The sequence below is a fragment of the Oncorhynchus clarkii genome, chromosome 4 (assembly GCF_045791955.1).
Source record: "Oncorhynchus clarkii lewisi isolate Uvic-CL-2024 chromosome 4, UVic_Ocla_1.0, whole genome shotgun sequence".
Taxonomy (NCBI): Eukaryota; Metazoa; Chordata; class Actinopteri; order Salmoniformes; family Salmonidae; genus Oncorhynchus; species Oncorhynchus clarkii.
Genome location: NC_092150.1, coordinates 20,561,080 through 20,585,543, shown reverse-complemented (window position 1 = coordinate 20,585,543; position 24,464 = coordinate 20,561,080). Strand labels below are relative to the sequence as shown.

The 24,464-nt window shown below is 46.0% G+C and overlaps 1 protein-coding gene across 1 annotated transcript in view; it reads left to right on the top strand.

Annotated features, from left to right (window-relative positions):
* Positions 1 to 23,494, top strand: part of LOC139406575 (metalloprotease TIKI2-like) — a 105,938-nt gene extending 82,444 nt beyond the window's left edge. Inside the window, exons 5-7 of the mRNA XM_071149306.1 lie at positions 14,969 to 15,065; positions 21,971 to 22,222; positions 22,437 to 23,494. Coding sequence (XP_071005407.1) covers positions 14,969 to 15,065; positions 21,971 to 22,222; positions 22,437 to 22,674 — 587 coding nt within the window. The 3' untranslated portion in view covers positions 22,675 to 23,494. The remainder of the gene's footprint in view (positions 1 to 14,968; positions 15,066 to 21,970; positions 22,223 to 22,436) is intronic.
* The last annotated feature ends 970 nt before the right edge of the window (positions 23,495 to 24,464 follow it).

Sequence of the window (24,464 nt, the reverse complement as noted above, 5' to 3'; positions counted from 1 at the left end):
GACCTGCCTGGTGTGTTCCTTGTTCTTCATGATGCTCTCTGCGCTTTTAACGGACTTCTGAGACTATCACAGTGCAGGTGCATTTATACGGAGACTTGATTACACACAGGTGGATTGTATTTATCATCATTAGTCATTTAGGTCAACATTGGATCATTCAGAGATCCTCACTGAACATCTGGAGAGAGTTTGCTGTACTGAAAGTAAAGGGGCTGAATAATTTTGCACGCCCAATTTTTCAGTTTTTGATTTGTTAAAAAAGTTTGAAATATCCAATAAATGTCGTTCCACTTCATGATTGTGTCCCACTTGTTGTTGATTCTTCACAAAAAAATACAGTTTTATATCTTTATGTTTGAAGCCTGAAATGTGGCAAAAGGTCGCAAAGTTCAAGGGGGCCGAATACTTTCGCAAGGCACTGTAACCATAAACACCATGCCTTTCTTAAAATCAATACACAGAAGTATTTATTTTTAAACCTGCATATTTAGCTAAAAGAAATCCAGGTTAGCAGGCAATATTAATCAGGTGAAATTGTGTCATTTCTTTTGCGTTCATTGCACGCAGTCAGGGTATGTGCAACAGTTTGGGCAGCCTGGCTCATTGCGAACTAATTTGCCAGAGTTTTACGTAATTATGACATAACATTGAAGGTTGTGCAATGTAACAAGAATATTTAGACTTAGGGATGCCACCCGTTAGATAAAATACAGAACGGTTCCGTATTTCACTGAAATAATAAATGTTTTGTTTTCAAAATGATAGTTTTCGGATTTGACCATTAATTAATGACCAAAGGCTCGTATTTCTGTGTGTTATTATGTTATAATTAAGTCTATGATTTGATAGAGCAGTCTGACTGAGCGATGGTAGGCAGCAGCAGGCTCGTAAGCATTCATTCAAACGGCACTTTCGTGCGTTTTGCTAGCAGCTCTTCGCAAGCACAGCGCTGTTTATGACTTCATGCCTATCAACCTAATGGCTGGTGTAAAATAGTCCTATAAATACTATATTAACCACAACCTAAAACCTCTTACCTGGGAATATTGAAAGCTCATGTTAAAAGGAACCACTAACTTTCATATGTTCTCATGTTCTGAGCCAGGGACTCAAACGTTAGCTTTTTACATGGCACATATTGCACTTTTACTTCTCCAACACTTTGTTTTTGCATTATTTAAACCAAATTGAATTTTAATTAATGTATTATATTAAGTTTTAAAAAAAAGTGTTCATGGGCCTCCCGGGTGGCGCAGTGGTTAATTAAGAGCACACTCACAAGCACTTTCTCTTTCATTGGCCAACACAAACACACACCACCTCTACATAACACACTAATATTCATGATCAGTTTGATGAGGAGGAGGTGGTGCGGCAGTGTGTTGGAGCAGCGTTTCAGAAGGTTCTCTTTTGCTAATTCCTTACTGCTGCCTACGTTCTATTATTGAAAACATCCCCTGGAATTTCCTCCAGCAACCACAGCCCAGCCACCACTTCACTGAGAAAGTGTGTTGCAGTGTGTGTGTGTGTGTGTTGGTGTGTGTTCGTCGTGTGTGTGTGTATACATGTGTGTCTGTAAGGGGACTGTGAGTTGTGAGTTGTATGACCTAGATAGTTGTTTATTAATGACTACAGCAATAAAATACATAATCAATATTTATATTCACTTTTGTCTGTTGCACAGAGTTTTTGTGTGCACTGTGTATGTGTGTTTATCTATACTAGGTTATTATTCGTGTCTGTTTGTTCAGACTTTAGATTTTTTTTTTTTATAATATTAAAACAAAGAATATTTCAGTGCAGGTTTTTCCATTCTGTTGAAACCATGGTCCTATTGTTCCACTCTAGATATCTCCTGCTTTGTCACAATGTCTCCCTCGTTCTCTCTTTCTTCTCTTCTCTCTCTTCCTCGTCTGTCTCTGTCTGCTTTCCTGTCTGCCTCCATCCCCCCTGTATCACACTGACTCCATCTCTCTCTCTTCTTTAACTCCATCTGCTCTGTCTCACTCTGTCTTTCCATGTCGTCCCCTCCTCCCAGTAGGAACGTTTTATGGAAACAGAAAAGAGTACAGAAGGATAGGAGGAGAAACAAAGGGACACCGGTGAAAGATGACTAGAGGTCTTGCACTGATAGCTCTGTATTGTATTTGTACAGGTGTGTCAGTGTGTGTGTTTGTTGTGTTGTGAATGTGTGTTTCTGTATTACTGTGTCAGTGTGGCTGTATTATTTGACAGTGGTGCCTCTGTCCTGTTTTAGTGTCCACCCTGTTGGGCTAACGTGTCACTCCCTGCCTCCCCCTCTCCTACTCACCCCCTCCCGTGCGTGAGACTGACGATGCACAGGCCCCGTCTCCCGTGTCACTGGGCAGGGGCGGGGGTTAGCCTTTTTTGTCTTGCATACGTCTTTAACTCAAACATACACGCACGCACACAGACACGCACACACACACACAAGACAGGCAGATGCACACACACACAGGCACACATACACGGTCTGTCTGATATTAGATCCACCACAAGTCAGAGCTGAAGAGGTGCGATATTAAAACGTAATCTTTGCATCAGTCATCTCCCCATTAGCAGCAGACCCAGTGTGGAGCCTCATCACTTGCCTGTCTCCAACTCTCCTTACAGTCTCTATACAGCGCAAGGCAGCAGCATGAAAATCTCTCAAACATTTTATTGACATTATTACATATTTTACATACACTACCATTCAAAAGTTTGGGGTCACTTAAAAATGTCCTTGTTTTTGAAAGAAAAGCAATTTTTTTGTTCATTAAAATAACATCAAATTGATCAGAAATGCAATGTTCTCACGTTCTGACCTTGTTTTGTCTTTTGTTTTAGTATGGTCAGGGCGTGAGTTGGGTGGGTTGTCTATGTTAGTTTTCTATGATTTGCCATTTCTGTGTTTGGCCTGGTATGGTTCTCAATCAGAGGCAGCTGTCAATCGTTGTCCCTGATTGAGAACCAGATTTAGGGAGCCTGGTTTCCATTGTGTTTTGTGGGTGGTTGTTTTCTGTCTTTGTGTGTCTGCACCAGACAGAACTGTTTCGGTTGTTTTCTTTGTTGTTTTGTTATTCAGTGTTCAGTTTACATGAAAAAGATGAACATGTACCACGCTGTGCATTGGTCCTCACCTTCTTCCCAAGACAGCCGTTACAAATGTAAACATTGTTAATGTTGTAAATGACTGTTGTAGCTGGAAACGGCTGATTCTTTTAATGGAATGTCTACATAGGCGTACAGAGGCCAATTATCAGCAACCATCACTCCTGTGTTCCATTGGCACGTTGTGTTAGCTAATCCAAGTTAATCATTTTAAAAGGCTAATTGATCATTAGAAAACCCTTTTGCAATTATGTTAGCACAGCTGAAAACTGTTTTTTTTATTAAAGAAGCTATAAAACTGGCCTTCTTTAGACTAGTTGAGTATCTGGAGCATCAGCATTTGTGGGTTCGGTTACAGGCTCAAAATAGCCAGAAACAAAGAACTTTCTTCTGAAACTCGTCAGTCTATTCTTGTTCTGAGAAATGAAGGCTATTCCATGAGAGAAATTGTCAAGAAACTGAAGATCTTGTACAACGCTGCGTACTACTCCCTTCGCAGAACAGCGCAAACTGGCCCTAACCAGAATAGAAAGAGGAGTGGGAGGCCCCGGTGCACAACTAAGCAAGAGGACAAGTACATTAGAGTGTCTAGTTTGAGAAAGTCCTCAACTGTCAGCATCATTAAATATTACCCGCAAAACACCAGTCTCAACGTCAACAGTGAAGAGGCGACTCTGGGATGCTGGCCTTCTAGACAGAGTTGCAAAGAAAAAGCCATATCTCAGACTGGCCAATAAAAATAAAAGATTAAGAAGGGCAAAAGAACACAGACACTGGACAGAGGATCTCAATTAGACTTTTAAAATGGTGGACTTATATTAGCTAACACATTGCTATTGGAACACAGGAGTGATGGTTGCTGATCACTGCACGCCTATGTAGATATTGCATTAAAAATCAGCTGTTTCCAGCTACAATAGTCATTTACAACATTAACAATGTCTACACTGAATTTCTGATCCATTCTATGTTATTTTAATGGACAACTAATGTGCTTTTCTTTCAAAAACAATAACATTTCTAAGTGACCCCAAAGTTTTGAACGGTAGTGAATATTTTTCCTGACCCGTAATATATTATGTATGACACCTTCCCCCGTTATCATTAAAATAACTACTGATAACTAATCTAGTCTAAAATTAGGAGTTTGGGCCCATAGTGCTAGCCTCTCTCTCTGTCAGGCCCATAGACTCTGTCCCTCTCAGGCCCTGAGGGTTAGTTTAGCGTTATCCTGTGTGCTGGTGGGATTCCCAGGCAGCTCTAATTAGATGGAGGGCTCATTAGACTGCGGGTAGATTGCATGCTTCATTAGTCTCTTGAAAACATATCACAGCTCATTCAGCACTAATGGCTGCTACGCCACATTGCATTAAAACATGTACTCTCACTCCATCTCCATAACTCTCCTCTGGCTAATACAAATACACATGCACACACACTTTCTCTGGCACGCACACAAAAACACACACGCGTGCACACACACACAGACGCGTGCACACACACACACGTTTTGCATGGACACAATTTGCGTAGTCTGTTATGAATTATTATGTATCAGCTGATCTGAGAGCTAAACCTGACTAGCATGTAGCAGAGGGTGCTTATTGCAATAAAGAGGGGATGAGGAGGTGAAAGTTGGAGGGCAGGAAATTAAATGATGAAAGGTGGAGCAGGAATCAGATGAGAGAGATAAATAGACCATTGTGGGGGTCTACGAGATGCCATGGCTTCTATCACGTGTCTACACCGCATAGCTACAGTCAGCGTATGTGTGTGTGTGCAAGATAGGGAACCTTTCTCCTGACGCCTGCCAGCTGCCCTCATCTCCCCCTCCCGTCCTAGAAGACAAGGAGTTAAGACCTCAGCTGTCAGCAACAAAAACAAACGGAGGGGGCAATTTTCACAAAATGTTTTAAACCCACCACAGGCCCAACCCCTGCAAGTCCCTGTCTACCCCATCTCTCTTTCCCTCTTTTTCTCCCTGTACACTTTTTCTTTCTTTCTCCACTCTCCTTTTCCCTTTCTCTCTCTGTCTCTTTTTTTGCCAGCAGGTTAGCAGCAGTGACAGTAGCATGTGGGGTCTGGCAGACAGACTGAGAGCATACAGACAGTCTAAATATTTAAAGCCAGCGGGAAACACTTTAAATGTTCCAACAGAAATCCACTGACCCCTACAGCGGTCCTGACTTGGTCCATGTTTTCAAGAGACCGTGGGTCTCTGAGCGTGCACAACAAAGTCAAATCAAATTGTATTTGTCACATGGTTCATAAACAACAGGTGTGGACTAACAGTGAAATGCTTACTTACGGGCTTACTTACGGGTACGAGGTAATAACTTGGCTATATACAAGGAGTTACAGTACTGAGTGGATGTGCAGGGGTACGAGGTAATAACTTGGCTATATACAAGGAGTTACAGTACTGAGTGGATGTGCAGGGGTACGAGGTAATAACTTGGCTATATACAAGGAGTTACAGTACTGAGTGGATGTGCAGGGGTACGAGGTAATAACTTGGCTATATACAAGGAGTTACAGTACTGAGTGGATGTGCAGGGGTACGAGGTAATAACTTGGCTATATACAAGGAGTTACAGTACTGAGTGGATGTGCAGGGGTACGAGGTAATAACTTGGCTATATACAAGGAGTTACAGTACTGAGTGGATGTGCAGGGGTACGAGGTAATAACTTGGCTATATACAAGGAGTTACAGTACTGAGTGGATGTGCAGGGGTACGAGGTAATAACTTGGCTATATACAAGGGGTTACAGTACTGAGTGGATGTACAGGGGTACGAGGTAATAACTTGGCTATATACAAGGTGTTACAGTACTGAGTGGATGTACAGGGGTATAAGGTAATAACTTGGCTATATACAAGGTGTTACAGTACTGAGTGGATGTACAGGGGTATGAGGTAATAACTTGGCTATATACAAGGGGTTACAGTACTGAGTAGATGTACATGGGTATGAGGTAATAACTTGGCTATATACAAGGGGTTACAGTACTGAGTGGATGTACAGGGGTATGAGGTAATAACTTGGCTATATACAAGGGGTTACAGTACTGAGTGGATGTACAGGGGTACGAGGTAATAACTTGGCTATATACAAGGTGTTACAGTACTGAGTGGATGTGCAGGGGTACGAGGTAATAACGTGGCTATATACAAGGGGTTACAGTACTGAGTGGATGTGCAGGGGTACGAGGTAATAACTTGGCTATATACAAGGAGTTACAGTACTGAGTGGATGTGCAGGGGTACGAGGTAATAACTTGGCTATATACAAGGAGTTACAGTACTGAGTGGATGTGCAGGGGTACGAGGTAATAACTTGGCTATATACAAGGAGTTACAGTACTGAGTGGATGTGCAGGGGTACGAGGTAATAACTTGGCTATATACAAGGAGTTACAGTACTGAGTGGATGTGCAGGGGTACGAGGTAATAACTTGGCTATATACAAGGAGTTACAGTACTGAGTGGATGTGCAGGGGTAAGAGGTAATAACTTGGCTATATACAAGGAGTTACAGTACTGAGTGGATGTGCAGGGGTACGAGGTAATAACTTGGCTATATACAAGGTGTTACAGTACTGAGTGGATGTGCAGGGGTACGAGGTAATAACTTGGCTATATACAAGGAGTTACAGTACTGAGTGGATGTGCAGGGGTACGAGGTAATAACTTGGCTATATACAAGGAGTTACAGTACTGAGTGGATGTGCAGGGGTACGAGGTAATAACTTGGCTATATACAAGGAGTTACAGTACTGAGTGGATGTGCAGGGGTACGAGGTAGTTGAGGTAGATATGTAACTAGGAATAATGAGACAGGTAGTAAACAGTAGCAGCAGAATACGTAATGAGTCCATAAAAGTCCTTGTAAAGGGTCAATGCAGATAGTCCGGGTAGCTATTTGGTTTACTATTTAGCCGTCTATTTAGCCGCCTTATGACTTGGAAGTATAAGCTGTTCAATGTCCTGTTGGTTCTGGACTTGGTGCATCGGTACCTCTTGGTTGACCTATAGGGGTAGATGAGTATAAATATAAAAAATATTATTGCTCATTTGGTTCATTAGGGGACCAGGATCGTGACACGACCATTCACAACTGTCGGTCATCACACCCCACCAGTCAAGGCACTCCGAGGGTCTCACCCACAGGGGGTAGAAGAGGGTGTAATGTGGGATGTCTTACGTAAACAGCTGTAAAAGGTTGCTATTACCCAAGGAATAATTCCATGTATTACATATAAAAAATGACCAGTCGCAAAATCCTGCACGGAGCCTTCACGGTGCGCTGCCACTTTAAGAGCACATCAGAAGTAAGAAAGGAGGATATAAAGATAGCTCTTCCGGCTCTCTGGAGTGAACTCTCGTTTGGCCCGACAGTTTGATAGTGTGTGCAATGCTGCAGAAGTCTTCTTTATTTTCAGTGTGCATTTGGGGAACAGGACTGGGACACAATCGATCCCGGTCATCACCCCCCTCTGATGGAGGCACTCATTGGGCTGCATGCATAGTAGGGTTGGCTGGTGTCCAGATTTTCATACCTCCATACAGTTCCCATAACAAAGCATCCTTCACCCATGCTGCCAAACATTCCCTCGTAAAACTGACCATCCTACTGATCCTCGACTTCGGCGATATCATTTACAAAATAGCCTCCAACACTCTACTCAGCAAATTGGATGCAGTCTATCACAGTGCCATCCGTTTTGTCACCAAAGCCCTGTGTACTACCCACCACTGCGACCTGTATACTCTCGTTGGCTGGCCCTCGCTTCATACTCGTCGCCAAACCCACTGGCTCCAGGTCATCTACAAGTCTCTGCTAGGTAAAGCCCCGCCTTATCTCAGCTCACTGGTCAACATAGCAGCACCCACCTGTAGCACGCGCTCCAGCAAGTATATCTCACTGGTCATCCCCAAAGCCAATTTATTCCTTAGGCCGCCTCTCTTTCCAGTTCTCTGCTGCCAATGACTGGAACGAACTGCAAAAATCTCTGAAGCTGGAGACTCTTACCTCCCTCACTAGCTTTAAGCACCAGCTGTCAGAGCAGCTCACAGATCACTGCACCAGAATATACAGTGCCTTGCGAAAGTATTCGGCCCCCTTGAACTTTGCGACCTTTTGCCACATTTCAGGCTTCAAACATAAAGATATAAAACTGTATTTTTTTGTGAAGAATCAACAACAAGTGGGACACAATCATGAAGTGGAACGACATTTATTGGATATTTCAAACTTTTTTAACAAATCAAAAACTGAAAAATTGGGCGTGCAAAATTATTCAGCCCCCTTAAGTTAATACTTTGTAGCGCCACCTTTTGCTGCGATTACAGCTGTAAGTCGCTTGGGGTATGTCTCTATCAGTTTTGCACATCGAGAGACTGAATTTTTTTCCCATTCCTCCTTGCAAAACAGCTCGAGCTCAGTGAGGTTGGATGGAGAGCATTTGTGAACAGCAGTTTTCAGTTCTTTCCACAGATTCTCGATTGGATTCAGGTCTGGACTTTGACTTGGCCATTCTAACACCTGGATATGTTTATTTTTGAACCATTCCATTGTAGATTTTGCTTTATGTTTTGGATCATTGTCTTGTTGGAAGACAAATCTCCGTCCCAGTCTCAGGTCTTTTGCAGACTCCATCAGGTTTTCTTCCAGAATGGTCCTGTATTTGGCTCCATCCATCTTCCCATCAATTTTAACCATCTTCCCTGTCCCTGCTGAAGAAAAGCAGGCCCAAACCATGATGCTGCCACCACCATGTTTGACAGTGGGGATGGTGTGTTCAGGGTGATGAGCTGTGTTGCTTTTACGCCAAACATAACGTTTTGCATTGTTGCCAAAAAGTTCAATTTTGGTTTCATCTGACCAGAGCACCTTCTTCCACATGTTTGGTGTGTCTCCCAGGTGGCTTGTGGCAAACTTTAAACGACACTTTTTATGGATATCTTTAAGAAATGGCTTTCTTCTTGCCACTCTTCCATAAAGGCCAGATTTGTGCAATATACGACTGATTGTTGTCCTATGGACAGAGTCTCCCACCTCAGCTGTAGATCTCTGCAGTTCATCCAGAGTGATCATGGGCCTCTTGGCTGCATCTCTGATCAGTCTTCTCCTTGTATGAGGTGAAAGTTTAGAGGGACGGCCAGGTCTTGGTAGATTTGCAGTGGTCTGATACTCCTTCCATTTCAATATTATCGCTTGCACAGTGCTCCTTGGGATGTTTAAAGCTTGGGAAATCTTTTTGTATCCAAATCCGGCTTTAAACTTCTTCACAACAGTATCTCGGACCTGCCTGGTGTGTTCCTTGTTCTTCATGATGCTCTCTGCGCTTTTAACGGACCTCTGAGACTATCACAGTGCAGGTGCATTTATACGGAGACTTGATTACACACAGGTGGATTGTATTTATCATCATTAGTCATTTAGGTCAACATTGGATCATTCAGAGATCCTCACTGAACTTCTGGAGAGAGTTTGCTGCACTGAAAGTAAAGGGGCTGAATAATTTTGCACGCCCAATTTTTCAGTTTTTGATTTTTTTTTTGATATATCCAATAAATGTCGTTCCACTTCATGATTGTGTCCCACTTGTTGTTGATTCTTCACAAAAAATACAGTTTTATATCTTTATGTTTGAAGCCTGAAATGTGGCAAAAGGTCGCAAAGTTCAAGGGGGCCGAATACTTTCGCAAGGCACTGTAGCTCATCTGTAGATAGCCCATCCAATCTACCTCATCCCCATGCTGTATTCATGTATTCAAGTTAGCCAACCAAATGCCTAGCTGGAGCCCTGAGATAATTTATTTGGCAAATCTTAGATACTTAACTTTTAGTTATAAGCTGTAGCGATGAAACCGAGGGGGTTTAAGCTTTAAGGGTGACCCAACTGGCACTGAAAATCATACGGTCAGTATTTCTAAATACCCCGGTATACGGTATATACGGTATACCTCCTAAGCCTAATACATAGGATATAAAATCATTACAGAGAAGAAGGGGAGAGACAAGGAGAGGAATGAGGAGGAGGAGGGGAAACCCTTCTACTAAAATAGTGGGATTCAGGATGGAATTTCCTGATTCCTTACTTTAGATTTACACGTCAAGCGAGAGGTGCTCTGTTCAACGCCATCGTTCAGCTGGTTCAGATGCACTGCGGCTAGGATTTCTCTCCCTCGGTTTGCAGACTGGGAGGCTGGGAGGTGATTTATAGATGTGCTTGTACTGTAGAGGTGCAAATGTATACCCAGGGTTAAGGTGCAGGGATGCTGGAGTTATTAAACCTTTGTTACATTACTCATTCTCACGTTGTGGAATAGTACTCTGAACTACAGTACTGGGCGTGAGTCAGACAGGGACTCCCCCGAGCATCTCAACACACACACACACACGCATGTGAACGTACACATGCATACACGCACACACGTTGTGAATGCATGCACTCACACGCAAACGCACGCATGAACACACACACACCCAAACATCAGATAGCACTCACATTTCCAATCAGGGTAGAGGAATCCTTATTTTCCATGGACAACTTTTTTTTTTAGGAGTCCAGCTTTGCGGGGCTTGGTTCCACCCCTTTCTCTCTACCCATCCCTCTCTTCTTCTCTCTTTTTTCATGGTCTGTTGTTCCACAGCCTGTGAAGCAACAGCTTGTGTTTGTTTGCAGCATTGCAACAGTGCCCAGCGTGGGTTCTGTGTGTTGTGGTCTACATCAGTGTCCTACTTCCACCCTCTTCCTTCCCCACAGGGGTCCACCAGCCAGCCTGACTGCTGAGGATCCCTCTCTCCTTTTGATGCTGATACAGTCTCCCTCTCTCCTTAAATCTGTCCTTATCTTCATCACGCTCTATATTATAGGACCAGCTAGGTCACCCCTGATACCAATTCATGTTTTAGGACATCAGGAGATGACATGGAAACCGGCCACTAGGGACAACAGAGAGAGATGTTACCTTCAAGAATGTGGCTAGGAAAAACTCCCTAGAAAGGCAGGAACCTAGGAAGAACCAGGCTCTGAGGGGTCTCCAGTCCTCTGCTGGCTGTGCCAGGTGGAGATTATAACAGTACATGGCCATTAAGGCCAGATTGTTTTCAAGATGTTCAAACGTTCATAATGACCAGCAGGGTTAAATAATAATCAGTGGTTGTAGAGGGTGCAATAGGTCAGTACTTCAGGAGCAAATGTCAGTTGGCTTTTCATAGCTTAGCATACAGCAGCAGCAGATGAGTGAGTGAGTGAGTGAGTGAGTGAGTGAGTGAGTGAGTGTGAGAGAGAGAGAGAGAGAGAGAGAGAGAGAGAGAGAGTGAGAGAGACGAAAACAGCAGGTCTGGGACAAGGTAGCACAGGATTCCATAACCGCAGAACAGTTGAAACTGGAGCAGCAGGACGACCAGGTGGACCGGGGACAGCCAGGAGTCATCAGGTCAGGTAGTCCTTAGGCATGGTCCTAGAGCCAAGTTCCTCCGGGAGGAGAGGGAATTAGAAGGAGCCCTGACCTTAACCATTCAGAGTTAATGCCTAACTTTAAAATTTTGAGTTAATGCCTAAACTAAATTCATCTGTGGATGGTCTGAGGGGGAGGGGGGGGGGGATTATTATAATTTGGACAATGAACATTGACAACAAATAAGCACAAAAGCATTATCTTTATCTTTATTTTTAAAACTTAAAAAACACTTGTTTTGTTGCCTGTTGCCGACCTCTGTTATAGAGATTACCTCTATATTCTCTCCTCAACCAGCGTTGCTTGATTATATTGACAGGGTGCAGGGATGGGTAGAAGCAGGGATCGGTAAAGGAATGGAGAAAGGGGTGGAGGGAAGGAGGGGTGCAAGTGCGGACAGGCGGTGTGAGTAATAAGGTGCTGACCCCACAAACCCCTCAGCCTGGGTGGCAACCAGACACATGCTACTATAGAGGAGAGAGGGATGGGGAGAGAGAGAGGAATAAAAATATGGAGAAAAATAGATACAGAGAGATTAGGAGAGAGATAGAAAGAAAGAATGAGGGAGGGAGCATATTTTGGAAGGGAGAGATGGGAAGCTACTGTAGAAAAGTAATTAACTCTGGATTGAGGAGGAACTCCCTGGTAGGAGTGTGTTTGTAGCCCAGGATTTTCCAGTCTACCCTGACCAGTGGCACAACAGCAGGCAGGGCAGGGCAGGGCAGGAAAGAGCTATTAGGTCCATAAGAAGGCAGGACTTCTCTCTCATTAAGCCCATAATGGATTTGTTTTGGGTTTGCCCTATGAGCCGCCTGCCTCTCTTTTACTGCTTCTTAGCACCACTTTGTTTACAGTGATCTAAATCATCAGTGATCTAAATCATCAGTGGTCTAAATCATCAGTGATCTAAATCCTCAGTGGTCTAAATCATCAGTGATCTAAATCATCAGTGGTCTAAATCATCAGTGATCTAAATCCTCAGTGGTCTAAATCATCAGTGATCTAAATCCTCAGTGGTCTAAATCATCAGTGATCTAAATCCTCAGTGGTCTAAATCATCAGTGATCTAAATCATCAGTGATCTAAATCATCAGTGATCTAAATCCTCAGTGGTCTAAATCATCAGTGATCTAAATCCTCAGTGGTCTAAATCATCAGTGTGGCCACCAAATAAACACACTGGCTGGCCGAGTAGGGCCACATACTGGACAGAGCCACAGAAGTCTGTTTACAGGGGAGGAGGATCTCCTTCTACTTTTAGAGGGATGTGTGTGGCTACTAAATGTGTGTGTTGGTGTGTGGTGCAGGTGTATTTGTTTGTGTATGGGTGTTTATTTGTGTAGATGTTTTGGGTGTGGGTGAGGGATAGAAGGTGTTTCACATTTGGTAACCTGGTTTGATTTTTTGGATCGTTTGTGAAAATTCTACAGAATATGTTTTGCTTTCATAAGACCTGAAAATAACCATTTCACGGGTTGATTTGCGAGGCACACACTCTACGTGGCGTTAGGAAGCTTGCCTGTTTACAACCGACATAAAGCTCCACGCAACTTCCGCTGTCGTGTCACAATACCTGGTACTCTGGTCACAGATTTTGGAACCTTTACACACGCAGGTCCAGGATTAATTTTAGCCAGGGTTCATTTGGGGTTCACACATGCTTTATAGCTGGATCAGGGTACCAAAGGCGCCAGGCTCCGAATCATACAGGTTATACGTGACAGCGCCCTCACAAATCAAGAAAGAGAGAGGAACGCAAGATATCAGAAATGTATTTTCGATCTCCTCTAATGGTCTCTTAAGTCAGAAACAGTCTGACCACAGACAGTGAATACACACATTCACTCTGAGCGACAGGTCAGACCAGACAGACGGGAGGGTGCACTTGGCCCCCTGTAGCAGGCGTGTGTTCCTGGCTACAGTCCTGATCTCTGTGGCTGTTTGGTGTCTCGTTAGGGAGATGACCATACACACATATGCAGGGCCCTTCACACACACTTACACACTACTAATTCATCGCACACAGCCCTCAGAACCGACCAGTCTACTTCCCCTGCTGGCCTGTGGAAACAGTATGTCTCTGTAAGCTCTCTGTTCAGACTGTTTGTGTATGACATCTAAAAGTGAGAAAATAAACAAGACGTCAAACAGACAGCTTGACCTAACAGACGGAATGCACAGGACTTTTTTCACTGACCGTAAAAGGGCTTCATAGCTGAAATGAACGAAATATCTGCTTGACAAAGACATGGGGGTCATTGAATCTGCCATTCTGGGAGCAGCCTTCAGCTGTGGAGGGGGCAGGAGAGGATAGGAGAGAGGAAGAAAGGAGTAGAAAGGAGGAGTGGAGAGTAGAGGGAAGAGAGAAGGCAAGAGGAGAGATGTGAAGAGAGGAGAGGAGGGGTGAGAAGAAATAAGTAAAAGAGGAGAAAAGAGGAGAGGAGTAGTCTGGGCCCCTCAATAGGGTGTCTGTCCCCTCCTCTTCTCTCTTCTCTGGAGGGGCTTGGTGTGGTGGAGGGAGAGTGCTGTAATCTGGCCGTCTGATCTGACCGACACTCGGCGGTAGCCTCTCCTCCCTCCCCTGCCAATCCCCACGCAGTCTTTGAACTCCGCCGCCAAGAAAGTGTAGCGCCGCCTTTTCTCCCCTCAGGAATGATCAGAAAAATCATAATAATAAAATAGAGGTTCGGGAAAGCAGGCGAGCTAGGGCCCTTGAAGATTGCCAGCGTGCTGTTAATAAGCTGGGGGAGCGTGCTGGGGGGGGGGGGGTGATGTCAGAGAGCATTAGGCCGTATTACTGGGTTGAGTGACACCTGGGATTATTCACGGTAGGGAGGAATAAAACTGCTTTCATCAGTGTGTGGCTGGGACCTGTCTGTTTGATGTCAGAATGAAGGAATCAGAAAAAAACAAGGGGTTTGGGGAAGGGGGCCAGGAGCAGAGTGCACTACAATATGGGGTCAATAAGGGTCAGTACATAGGAACAAGTGCAGAGAAAGATCAAGGGTCAGTATATGTTAGGAACTAAGGATGGCCCGTCTGCCACCTTAAAGGGTTGAACACATCGGACCAAATGTGGATCTCCAATTCATCTACCAATCATTCAGCGAGCTGTTGGCGTCTGACTACCGACATTTTCGTGATATTCTACATGTGAAATTGGTTTGCAGTTGGTTCACAAAGTACTCTCGGCAGGATAACCCCTGTATTCCTGTCTCTTCAGACCTCTGTTTTAGACTAGAGACTATCTTGTAGCCTGTCATCATGACTAAGGAGAAGACATTTTCTGGACCACATGGCCTGATCAGGGAAAACTCTTGGCCCTGTCTATCATGTACAGCTTTATTTAAGATGTGAACTGACCTGTTGTGTTTCCTGTTAGGTCACTTCCTGGGGAACCACAGTGTGTTGGACATCCTGAGACAGGAGGGCTACAAGGTGGTGCACGCACCATCACACTACCAGGAACCAATCACAGAGTGAGTACAGAGACACTCTGTGACAGGGCCACAACCAAAACACATGCACACACATTGACATGTGTATGGGCATTGGGCACTAATTCATATGAACATTCACAAACACACAGTCTCAGATTTACCACGGAAGTTTACGATACCACATCAACCGTATTCACTCCAGAGCAGAAACACATGACATGTACTAATTGACACCACATAGATGTGCTAAATGTAGCACGCATGCTTCAGTACATGTAGTACACCTTTACAACCAGATCCCAGCTATGTAGGAATCCTTTGATTCCCTCATCTCTCCCTCCCCCCGCCAGCTGTGAAAGGTAGGCCAGCCCGCTCCCAGCAGCCCCTTGGCATGGCCACCTCACAGAAAGAGCCTCAACCATCTGCCTCCTGAAGAGGGGTGCTGCATCTCCTCATGGAAACCAGTCCCCAGTCTCCCCAGTGAACTTTCCCACCCCTGAACACCCCGCATGCTGGGACAGGCTCCCTATCACCCTGCAAGCAGCAGCAGCAGGACCTGGGGGGTTGATCTAAGGCCCATGCAGGTTGGGCCCATTAAAATAGCAGTGCTAATGGTTGCAGCACTCACTGGAACCAGGGTGAAAATGGACAAATGAGGAACAACAAGGGAAATCACATAAAGCAGAGCTACAGTAAAACATCTCCTCCATCCACTGCTTTTACAAACTCACTTCCTTCACTGCGAATTACAGCTGTAACAAAACCATTCCTCCCTGGCTCATACACAGAGCAGGCCCAGGCCCAGTCTCAGCCGAGCTGCGGGCCACAGCACTTCTGCTTTAAAAGCTGACTGATTGTGGACTGACTGATTGTGGTCGAAAAACACACAAAACTGCTCCAAACACTTTGTGCTCTCTGATATGAGGTGACAACAATACAATGTGGCAGGAAGCTTTTCCGGAGGTTATGAAGTGTAAACCTCAAAACTGGCCCTGCACCCAGAGGCATCATGTGTTTTCTGCTCAATAGAGAGATTATGACAAAAGGAACCAAAGCAAAGTGACTCAGTGTAGAGTGGCTGTAGCCCACAGCAGCCAGCATCTGTAGACAGTGTAATACTGGCTAACACAGAGCTGAACAGTGTGTGGTCTGGATCTGGGGCCTCATTGGGAGGTCAAACCTCCAGGGTGTTTACTGACGGGAAAGCAATATGTGTCATGTACTGTCATGTTGTCTTGTCTCTGTCCTTTCCCTTCACCCTGTCTCCCTCTGCTGGTCGTTGTTAGGTTACCTTTTCTCCCCCAATTTCCACCAGCTGTGCCTTGTCTCCTCCTAACCACCTCGTCACCCCGTTTCCCACCTGTTCCCTTTTTCCCTCTGATTAGGTCCCTATATCTCTCTCTGTTTTTGTTCCTGTCCTTGTCGGATTCTTGTTTGTTTGTGTCATTCATGCCTGAACCAGACTGTCGTCATGTTTGCTGTAACCTTGTCCTGTCCTGTCGGAATCTGCCGGTCCATCTGAGCCTACCTATGTTTGGTAATTAAAGAAGCTCTGTTTAAGTTGATTCGCTTTTGGGTCCTCATTCACGCACCATAACAGAAGAATCCGACCAAGAATGGACCCAGCGACTTCGGATCCTCTCCACTCAGCCGTCGGGATCCAGGGAGCGATGCTAGGCAGACACGAGCAGGAATTGTCTGCTGCTCGACATGCCGTTGAGACCCTGGCCACCCAAGTCTCCAACCTCACAGAACAGGTTCACCATCTCCGCCTCGATCCACCGGCCACTTCCAGGGCTTTCGAATCTCCGGAGCCCAGAATCAATAACCCGCCGTGTTACTCTGGGGAGCCCACTGAATGCCGCTCGTTCCTCACCCAGTGTGATATTGTGTTTTCTCTCCAGCCCTACACTTTCTCCAGGAGCACTGCTCGTGTCGCCTACGTCATATCTCTCCTTATTGGACGGGCTCGTGAGTGGGGCACGGCAATCTGGGGGGCAAGGGCTGAGTGTACTAACCAGTATCAGGACTTTAAGGAGGAGATGATACGGGTTTTTGATCGATCTGTTTTTGGGGAGGAGGCTTCCAGGGCCCTGTCTTCCCTATGTCAAGGCAATCGATCCATAACTGACTACTCTATTGAGTTTCGCACTCTTGCTGCCTCCAGTGGCTGGAACGAGCCGGCCTTGCTCGCTCGTCTTCTGGAGGGTCTCCGCGCAGAGGTAAAGGATGAGATTCTCTCCCGGGAGGTTCCTTCCAGCGTGGATTCCTTGATTGAACTCGCTATTCGCATTGAGCGACGGGTTGATCTTCGTCACCGAGCTCGTGGAAAGGAGCTCGCGCTCTCCGATGCCCCCCTCTCCGCATCACTACCATCTTCCTCTGCCGGCTCGGGAGCTGAGCCTATGCAGCTGGGAGGTATCCGCATCTCGACTAAGGAGAGGGAACGGAGAATCACCAACCGCCTCTGTCTCTATTGCGGTTCTGCTGGTCATTTTGTCACTTCATGTCCAGTAAAAGCCAGAGCTCATCAGTAAGCGGAGGGCTACTGGTGAGCGCTACTACTCCTGTCTCTCCTTCAAGATCCTGCACTACCTTGTCGGTCCATCTACGCTGGACCGGTTCGTCAGCTTCCTGCAGTGCCTTAATAGACTCTGGGGCGGAGGGCTGTTTTATGGACGAGACCTGGGCTCGGGAACATGACATTCCTCTCAGACAGTTAAAGGAGCCCACGGCCTTGTTCGCCCTGGATGGTAGTCCTCTCCCCAGGATTCAGCGTGAGACGCTACCTTTAACCCTCACTGTTTCTGGTAATCATAGTGAAACCATTTCTTTTTTGATTTTTCGTTCACCTTTTACACCTGTTGTTTTGGGCCATCCCTGGCTAGTTTGTCATAATCCTTCCATTAATTGGTCTAGTAATTCTATCCTCTCCTGGAACGTCTCTTGTCATGTGAAATGTTTAATGTCTGCTATCCCTCCTGTTTCCTCTGTCTCTTCTTCACAGGAGGAGCCTGGTGATTTGACAGGGGTGCCGGAGGAATATCACGATCTGCGCACGGTGTTCAGTCGGTCCAGGGCCACCTCTCTTCCTCCACACCGGTCGTATGATTGTAGTATTGATCTCCTTCCGGGAACCACCCCCCCCCGGGGTAGACTATACTCTCTGTCGGCTCCCGAACGTAAGGCTCTCGAAGATTATTTGTCTGTAGCTCTTGACGCCGGTACCATAGTCCCCTCCTCCTCTCCCGCCGGAGCGGGGTTTTTTTTTGTCAAGAAGAAGGACGGGTCTCTGCGCCCCTGCATAGATTATCGAGGGCTGAATGACATAACAGTGAAGAATCGTTATCCGCTTCCTCTTATGTCTTCAGCCTTCGAGATCCTGCAGGGAGCCAGGTTTTTCACTAAGTTGGACCTTCGTAACGCTTACCATCTCGTGCGCATCAGGGAGGGGGACGAGTGGAAGACGGCGTTTAACACTCCGTTAGGGCACTTTGAATACCGGGTTCTTCCTTTCGGCCTCGCTAACGCTCCAGCTGTCTTTCAGGCATTAGTCAATGATGTCCTGAGAGACATGCTGAACATCTTTGTTTTCGTTTACCTTGACGATATCCTGATTTTTTCACCGTCACTCCAGATTCATGTTCAGCACGTTCGACGTGTCCTCCAGCGCCTTTTAGAGAATTGTCTTTTTGTGAAGGCTGAGAAGTGCACTTTTCATGCCTCCTCCGTCACATTTCTCGGTTCAGTTATTTCCGCTGAAGGCATTAAGATGGATCCCGCTAAGGTCCAAGCTGTCATTGATTGGCCCGTCCCTAAGTCACGCGTCGAGCTGCAGCGCTTTCTCGGCTTCGCGAACTTCTATCGTCGTTTCATCCGTAATTTCGGTCAGGTGGCAGCTCCTCTCACAGCCCTTACTTCTGTCAAGACGTGCTTTAAGTGGTCCGTTTCCGCCCAGGGAGCTTTTGATCTCCTCAAGAATCGTTTTACATCCGCTCCTATCCTTGTTACACCTGACGTCTCTAGACAGTTCGTTGTCGAGGTTGACGCGTCAGAGGTGGGAGTGGGAGCCATCCTTTCTCAGCGCTCCCTCTCTGACGACAAGGTCCACCCATGCGCGTATTTTTCTCATCGCCTGTCGCCGTCGGAACGTAACTATGATGTGGGTAACCGCGAACTGCTCGCCATCCGGTTAGCCCTAGGCGAATGGCGACAGTGGTTGGAGGGGGCGACCGTTCCTTTTGTCGTTTGGACTGACCATAGGAACCTTGAGTACATCCGTTCTGCCAAACGACTTAATGCGCGTCAGGCGCGTTGGGCGCTGTTTTTCGCTCGTTTCGAGTTCGTGATTTCTTATCGTCCGGGCTCTAAGAACACCAAGCCTGATGCTTTGTCTCGTCTCTTCAGTTCTTCAGTAGCCTCCACTGACCCCGAGGGGATTCTCCCTGAGGGGCGTGTTGTCGGGTTGACTGTCTGGGGAATTGAGAGGCAGGTAAAGCAAGCACTCACTCAAACTCCGTCGCCGCGCGCTTGTCCTAGGAACCTTCTTTTCGTTCCCGTTCCTACTCGTCTGGCCGTTCTTCAGTGGGCTCACTCTGCCAAGTTAGCCGGCCACCCTGGCGTTCGGGGTACGCTTGCTTCCATTCGCCAGCGTTTCTGGTGGCCCACCCGGGAGCATGACACGCGTCGTTTCGTGGCTGCTTGTTCGGTCTGCGCGCAGACTAAGTCCGGTAACTCTCCTCCTGCCGGCCGTCTCAGGCCGCTTCCTATTCCCTCTCGACCGTGGTCTCACATCGCCTTAGATTTTGTCACCGGACTGCCTTCGTCAGCGGGGAAGACTGTTATTCTTACGGTTGTCGATAGGTTCTCTAAGGCGGCTCATTTCATTCCCCTTGCTAAGCTTCCTTCTGCTAAAGAGACGGCACAAATCATCATCGAGAATGTTTTCAGAATTCATGGCCTTCCGTCAGACGTCGTTTCGGACAGAGGTCCGCAATTCACGTCTCAATTTTGGAGGGAGTTTTGCCGTTTGATTGGGGCTTCCGTCAGTCTCTCTTCCGGCTTTCACCCCCAGTCTAACGGTCAAGCAGAACGGGCCAATCAGACTATTGGTCGCATCTTACGCAGTCTTTCTTTTCGCAACCCTGCGTCTTGGTCAGAACAGCTCCCCTGGGCAGAATACGCCCACAACTCGCTTCCTTCGTCTGCGACCGGGCTATCTCCTTTTCAGAGTAGCCTCGGGTACCAGCCTCCGTTGTTCTCATCTCAGTTCGCCGAGTCCAGCGTCCCCTCCGCTCAGGCTTTTGTCCAACGTTGCGAGCGCACCTGGAAGAGGGTCAGGTCTGCACTTTGCCGTTATAGGGCGCAGACTGTGAGAGCTGCTAATAAGCGTAGAACTAAGAGCCCTAGATATTGTCGCGGTCAGAGAGTTTGGCTCTCCACTCAGAACCTTCCCCTTAAGACGGCTTCTCGCAAGTTGACCCCGCGGTTCATTGGTCCATTCCGTATCTCTCAGGTCATTAATCCTGTCGCAGTGCGACTTCTTCTTCCGCGATATCTTCGTCGCGTCCACCCGGTCTTCCATGTCTCCTGTGTTAAGCCCGTTCTTCGCGCCCCCGCTCGTCTTCCCCCCCCCCCCCCCATCCTTGTCGAGGGCGCACCTATCTACAGGGTCCGTAAAATCTTGGACATGCGTCCTCGGGGCCGTGGTCATCAGTACCTAGTTGACTGGGAGGGGTACGGTCCTGAGGAGAGGAGTTGGGTTCCCTCTCGGGACGTGCTGGACCGTGCGCTGATTGATGATTTCCTCCGTTGCCGCCAGGTTTCCTCCTCGAGTGCGCCAGGAGGCGCTCGGTGAGTGGGGGGGTACTGTCATGTACTGTCATGTTGTCTTGTCTCTGTCCTTTCCCTTCACCCTGTCTCCCTCTGCTGGTCGTTGTTAGGTTACCTTTTCTCCCCCAATTTCCACCAGCTGTGCCTTGTCTCCTCCTAACCACCTCGTCACCCCGTTTCCCACCTGTTCCCTTTTTCCCTCTGATTAGGTCCCTATATCTCTCTCTGTTTTTGTTCCTGTCCTTGTCGGATTCTTGTTTGTTTGTGTCATTCATGCCTGAACCAGACTGTCGTCATGTTTGCTGTAACCTTGTCCTGTCCTGTCGGAATCTGCCGGTCCATCTGAGCCTACCTATGTTTGGTAATTAAAGAAGCTCTGTTTAAGTTGATTCGCTTTTGGGTCCTCATTCACGCACCATAACAATATGACCCTTCATATGCATAGTAGGCAGAAGTTGCGCCTAAATGTTAAGGTCAATTTGAGTGTTTTCTGATCCTAGATCTATGCCTACAGGCAACTACCGGTAATCAGATAGGGAAGGAAGTGGCATAAATGACAGGTAAGGAATGTGGATTAGTGTAGGACCAAGTTCCAATGCTTTTGAAATGTATCCCCCTTTCCTGCTCTCGTATGACGGTGTTGATCAAAGCAATGTAACGGAAACTTTACTTTGCCCTATCTGACCGTGTTACATCCTTGACTACTTCAAGCAAATGAATATGTTAAGGATACATTTCTAAGGTATTGAGTTGTCAGGGTGGTCAGAGGGGTTACAGCTTCCTCCCTTGTGGCTCGTGGCAGATTTAGATACTCAGTAAACTCTTTACAAGCACAGAGGACATTGTGTCCCTGTTGGAAGTTCAAAGCCCTTTGGAGCCTATAGGTAGGCTGGAGAGAACCGTGGTGGTCAGGTCACCTTAAACCATGCACCATTTCACATTCTCACACAACCTCTAAGGAGAACCTCCCTAAAATATATGACATAACATAAATAAACTACTCACCAACATTATTCTGTTATCTTTCATCTATTCTAGTGACGAGGGAACATACATCCAGGTCTATATCACAATGTTCTAATATTTAATAAGCATAGTTCTTTGTCCCACAGAGAACCAACAGAAAGCCCCAGCGATGGGGGCTCCGATGCGGGTACAGTCTCTCCGTCTGACTGGGTGACCAGTCCCTCAGACCTGGATGATGGGCTGGAGGGGCTGGAGGATGAGGAGATGCACCACATGCTGCTGCCAGACAGCCTGAGCCAGTTGGAGGAGTTTGGGAGACACAAGCCCCCCCGGAAGGCCCACCGTGGTCACAGCCGCCCCCGCCTCTTCAGTGACCTGTGGGTCCGCATTGGTGACAGGTGAGAGGAGAACAAACACACACACTGTCTCTAGCTCTGTATTGAAACAATCCAATGGCAACAAAGAGTATCATAACATGAATAGAAGCAGACAGTGCAACTGCACACTCATAGGACAGGATGAGCACTCACACAGCGAGAGACAGTAACAAGATCTGTTAGAAACTACCGCAGTGTTCCTGTTAACCTGACAGATCTGGTTCTCACCCTCCAGCACCACACCTCCTCAGCCTAATGTGAGGATAACCAATGGCTACGTGACAGTGGAGCCCGCCCTCACCCACCAAGAGCAGCGCAGGAGGGCAGACCTCTATCCCTCCATGGAGGCCCCCAGCAAGGCTTCCCCCTCTGCCCTGCCCACCCCCAGCTCAGCCCAGCCCAACACTGGCACCACCCACTCTCTCACCTACCTGCTAACATTGCTTATCACTTACCTGCTGTTCACCTCCTGACCACACAGTGGAGCTCTCTCCACACACACACACTGACTGTCTCCATACCTGAGTGAGCATTGTTATGTGCCATAATCCTAGAACATACAAAGATCTACATATAAAGATTCTGCAAACGGGAACTGGAGGTGGATATTAACTGCTATGGGCATGGAACATACATTACACAGATCATTAGAGCATTTGCACATTCACAGGACATGGATATGAGGGTTGGGAACACCAGACCCGACCAGACCCGACCCAACCGACCGACAGACAGACAGACAGACAGACAGACAGACAGGGACCTCTGAGACAGACCGGTCCATCTTCAGGCTTCTGTGAAGGGAGATGCAACAGTCTGTGAAAAGTTATTTAAACTCACACTGTGTGGAATAAGCTTTTACCCATGATAAAATGGATGAACGGTCTATCAGACATCTAATGGAAGATACTATATGGCACCTATATTATGAAGTTGTCAGTTGTAGAGGCTGAGTCTTTAAACCTCAATAAAAAAATATGATAGAATAATGAGTATAGCACAAGGTCTGGAACTCTCAGAGGAGTCTAGAGAGGTGTCAAACCACCTTAAATGAAATATTATTATGAATAATATTGATATTAATGATGATAGACATACTAATGACAATATTAACAGCTATAACTGTAATAAGGTCTAATATCTAATAGACATAGGACGAGGCACACAGTGGAAGTTTTTGTAAATTGTGCATTTTGTTTATAAAAAAAAATATTGTATATTTATTATTTCTCTAAGAGTATATTTTATTGCATTTGATCATTACTGAAAAATAAACTTTTGGAAATTCCCTTACATTTCTTGGGCTGCGTTTTTCTCTCGGTCTACTTGTCCATTTGAATGCAAGTTAGTATTTTATTTCGAACATAGTGAGTGCAATAATGTAAAGGTCAGACGTGCAGAACATCTAGGAGGTGGAATTCTCTAAATTAATTCACTCGGCCCTCTACTGGTTTCAATGGACATGCAGGGGTTTGGTCATCAAGTTACGCTGATGCTACTTTCCCCACCAGGTGGCAATGGTGGCTCACACAAGAAAACAAATCACATGAAACGCTCAAACTCAAATATGAAACCAAAACAATAGCCCATGGTACTGTGGCACCTCTGCTACTTCCATCTCTTTCAGTAATGCTCTTGTTGGCTTTCATATACTACAATTGTTGGTTATGTATAATTTCCTGCAGCGTAGTTTTCAGCACAAAAATCTGTGTTGCTTCTTTTCTGCAGCAGGCCAAGTCTACAACATGCGGGAGATGATAGTGAGTTTACCATGCCAAGAACTCAAATAGACTGCTTAGTTTATAGAATAATCTACTTTTGAAAACTAGAAACTAGGATTGGGGTATTTTCACCTGTGCCATATAATTGTATTTAATCATATATTCAGTGTCTTAAATTCATACCAATTATAGACCAATAGCTTTATATATTTAGACTGCTGTAAACAAAACTAAACAATTGCAGTGGTCAAATGTACTTGGTTTATGTTGGCCTACAGTTTATGTGTACTAAATTCGAAATATAGGTCTACTCTATTGAAAATCCACAGTTGGCCTGATGTAAATCACGAAATGCAATGTTTTCAGGTTGAGTGACAAAACAAGGCTTTTCCGTGTTTAGCCTAGTAATCCTAGACCTATTCCATTATGAATCTATCAGAGTAGGCCTACAGCTATTTAAATGACTTTAGTCGTTGCATTTCTTGTTATGCACGGAATAATAAAAATGGGTCATTATTTCTCAAGTAAACACTTCACATCAA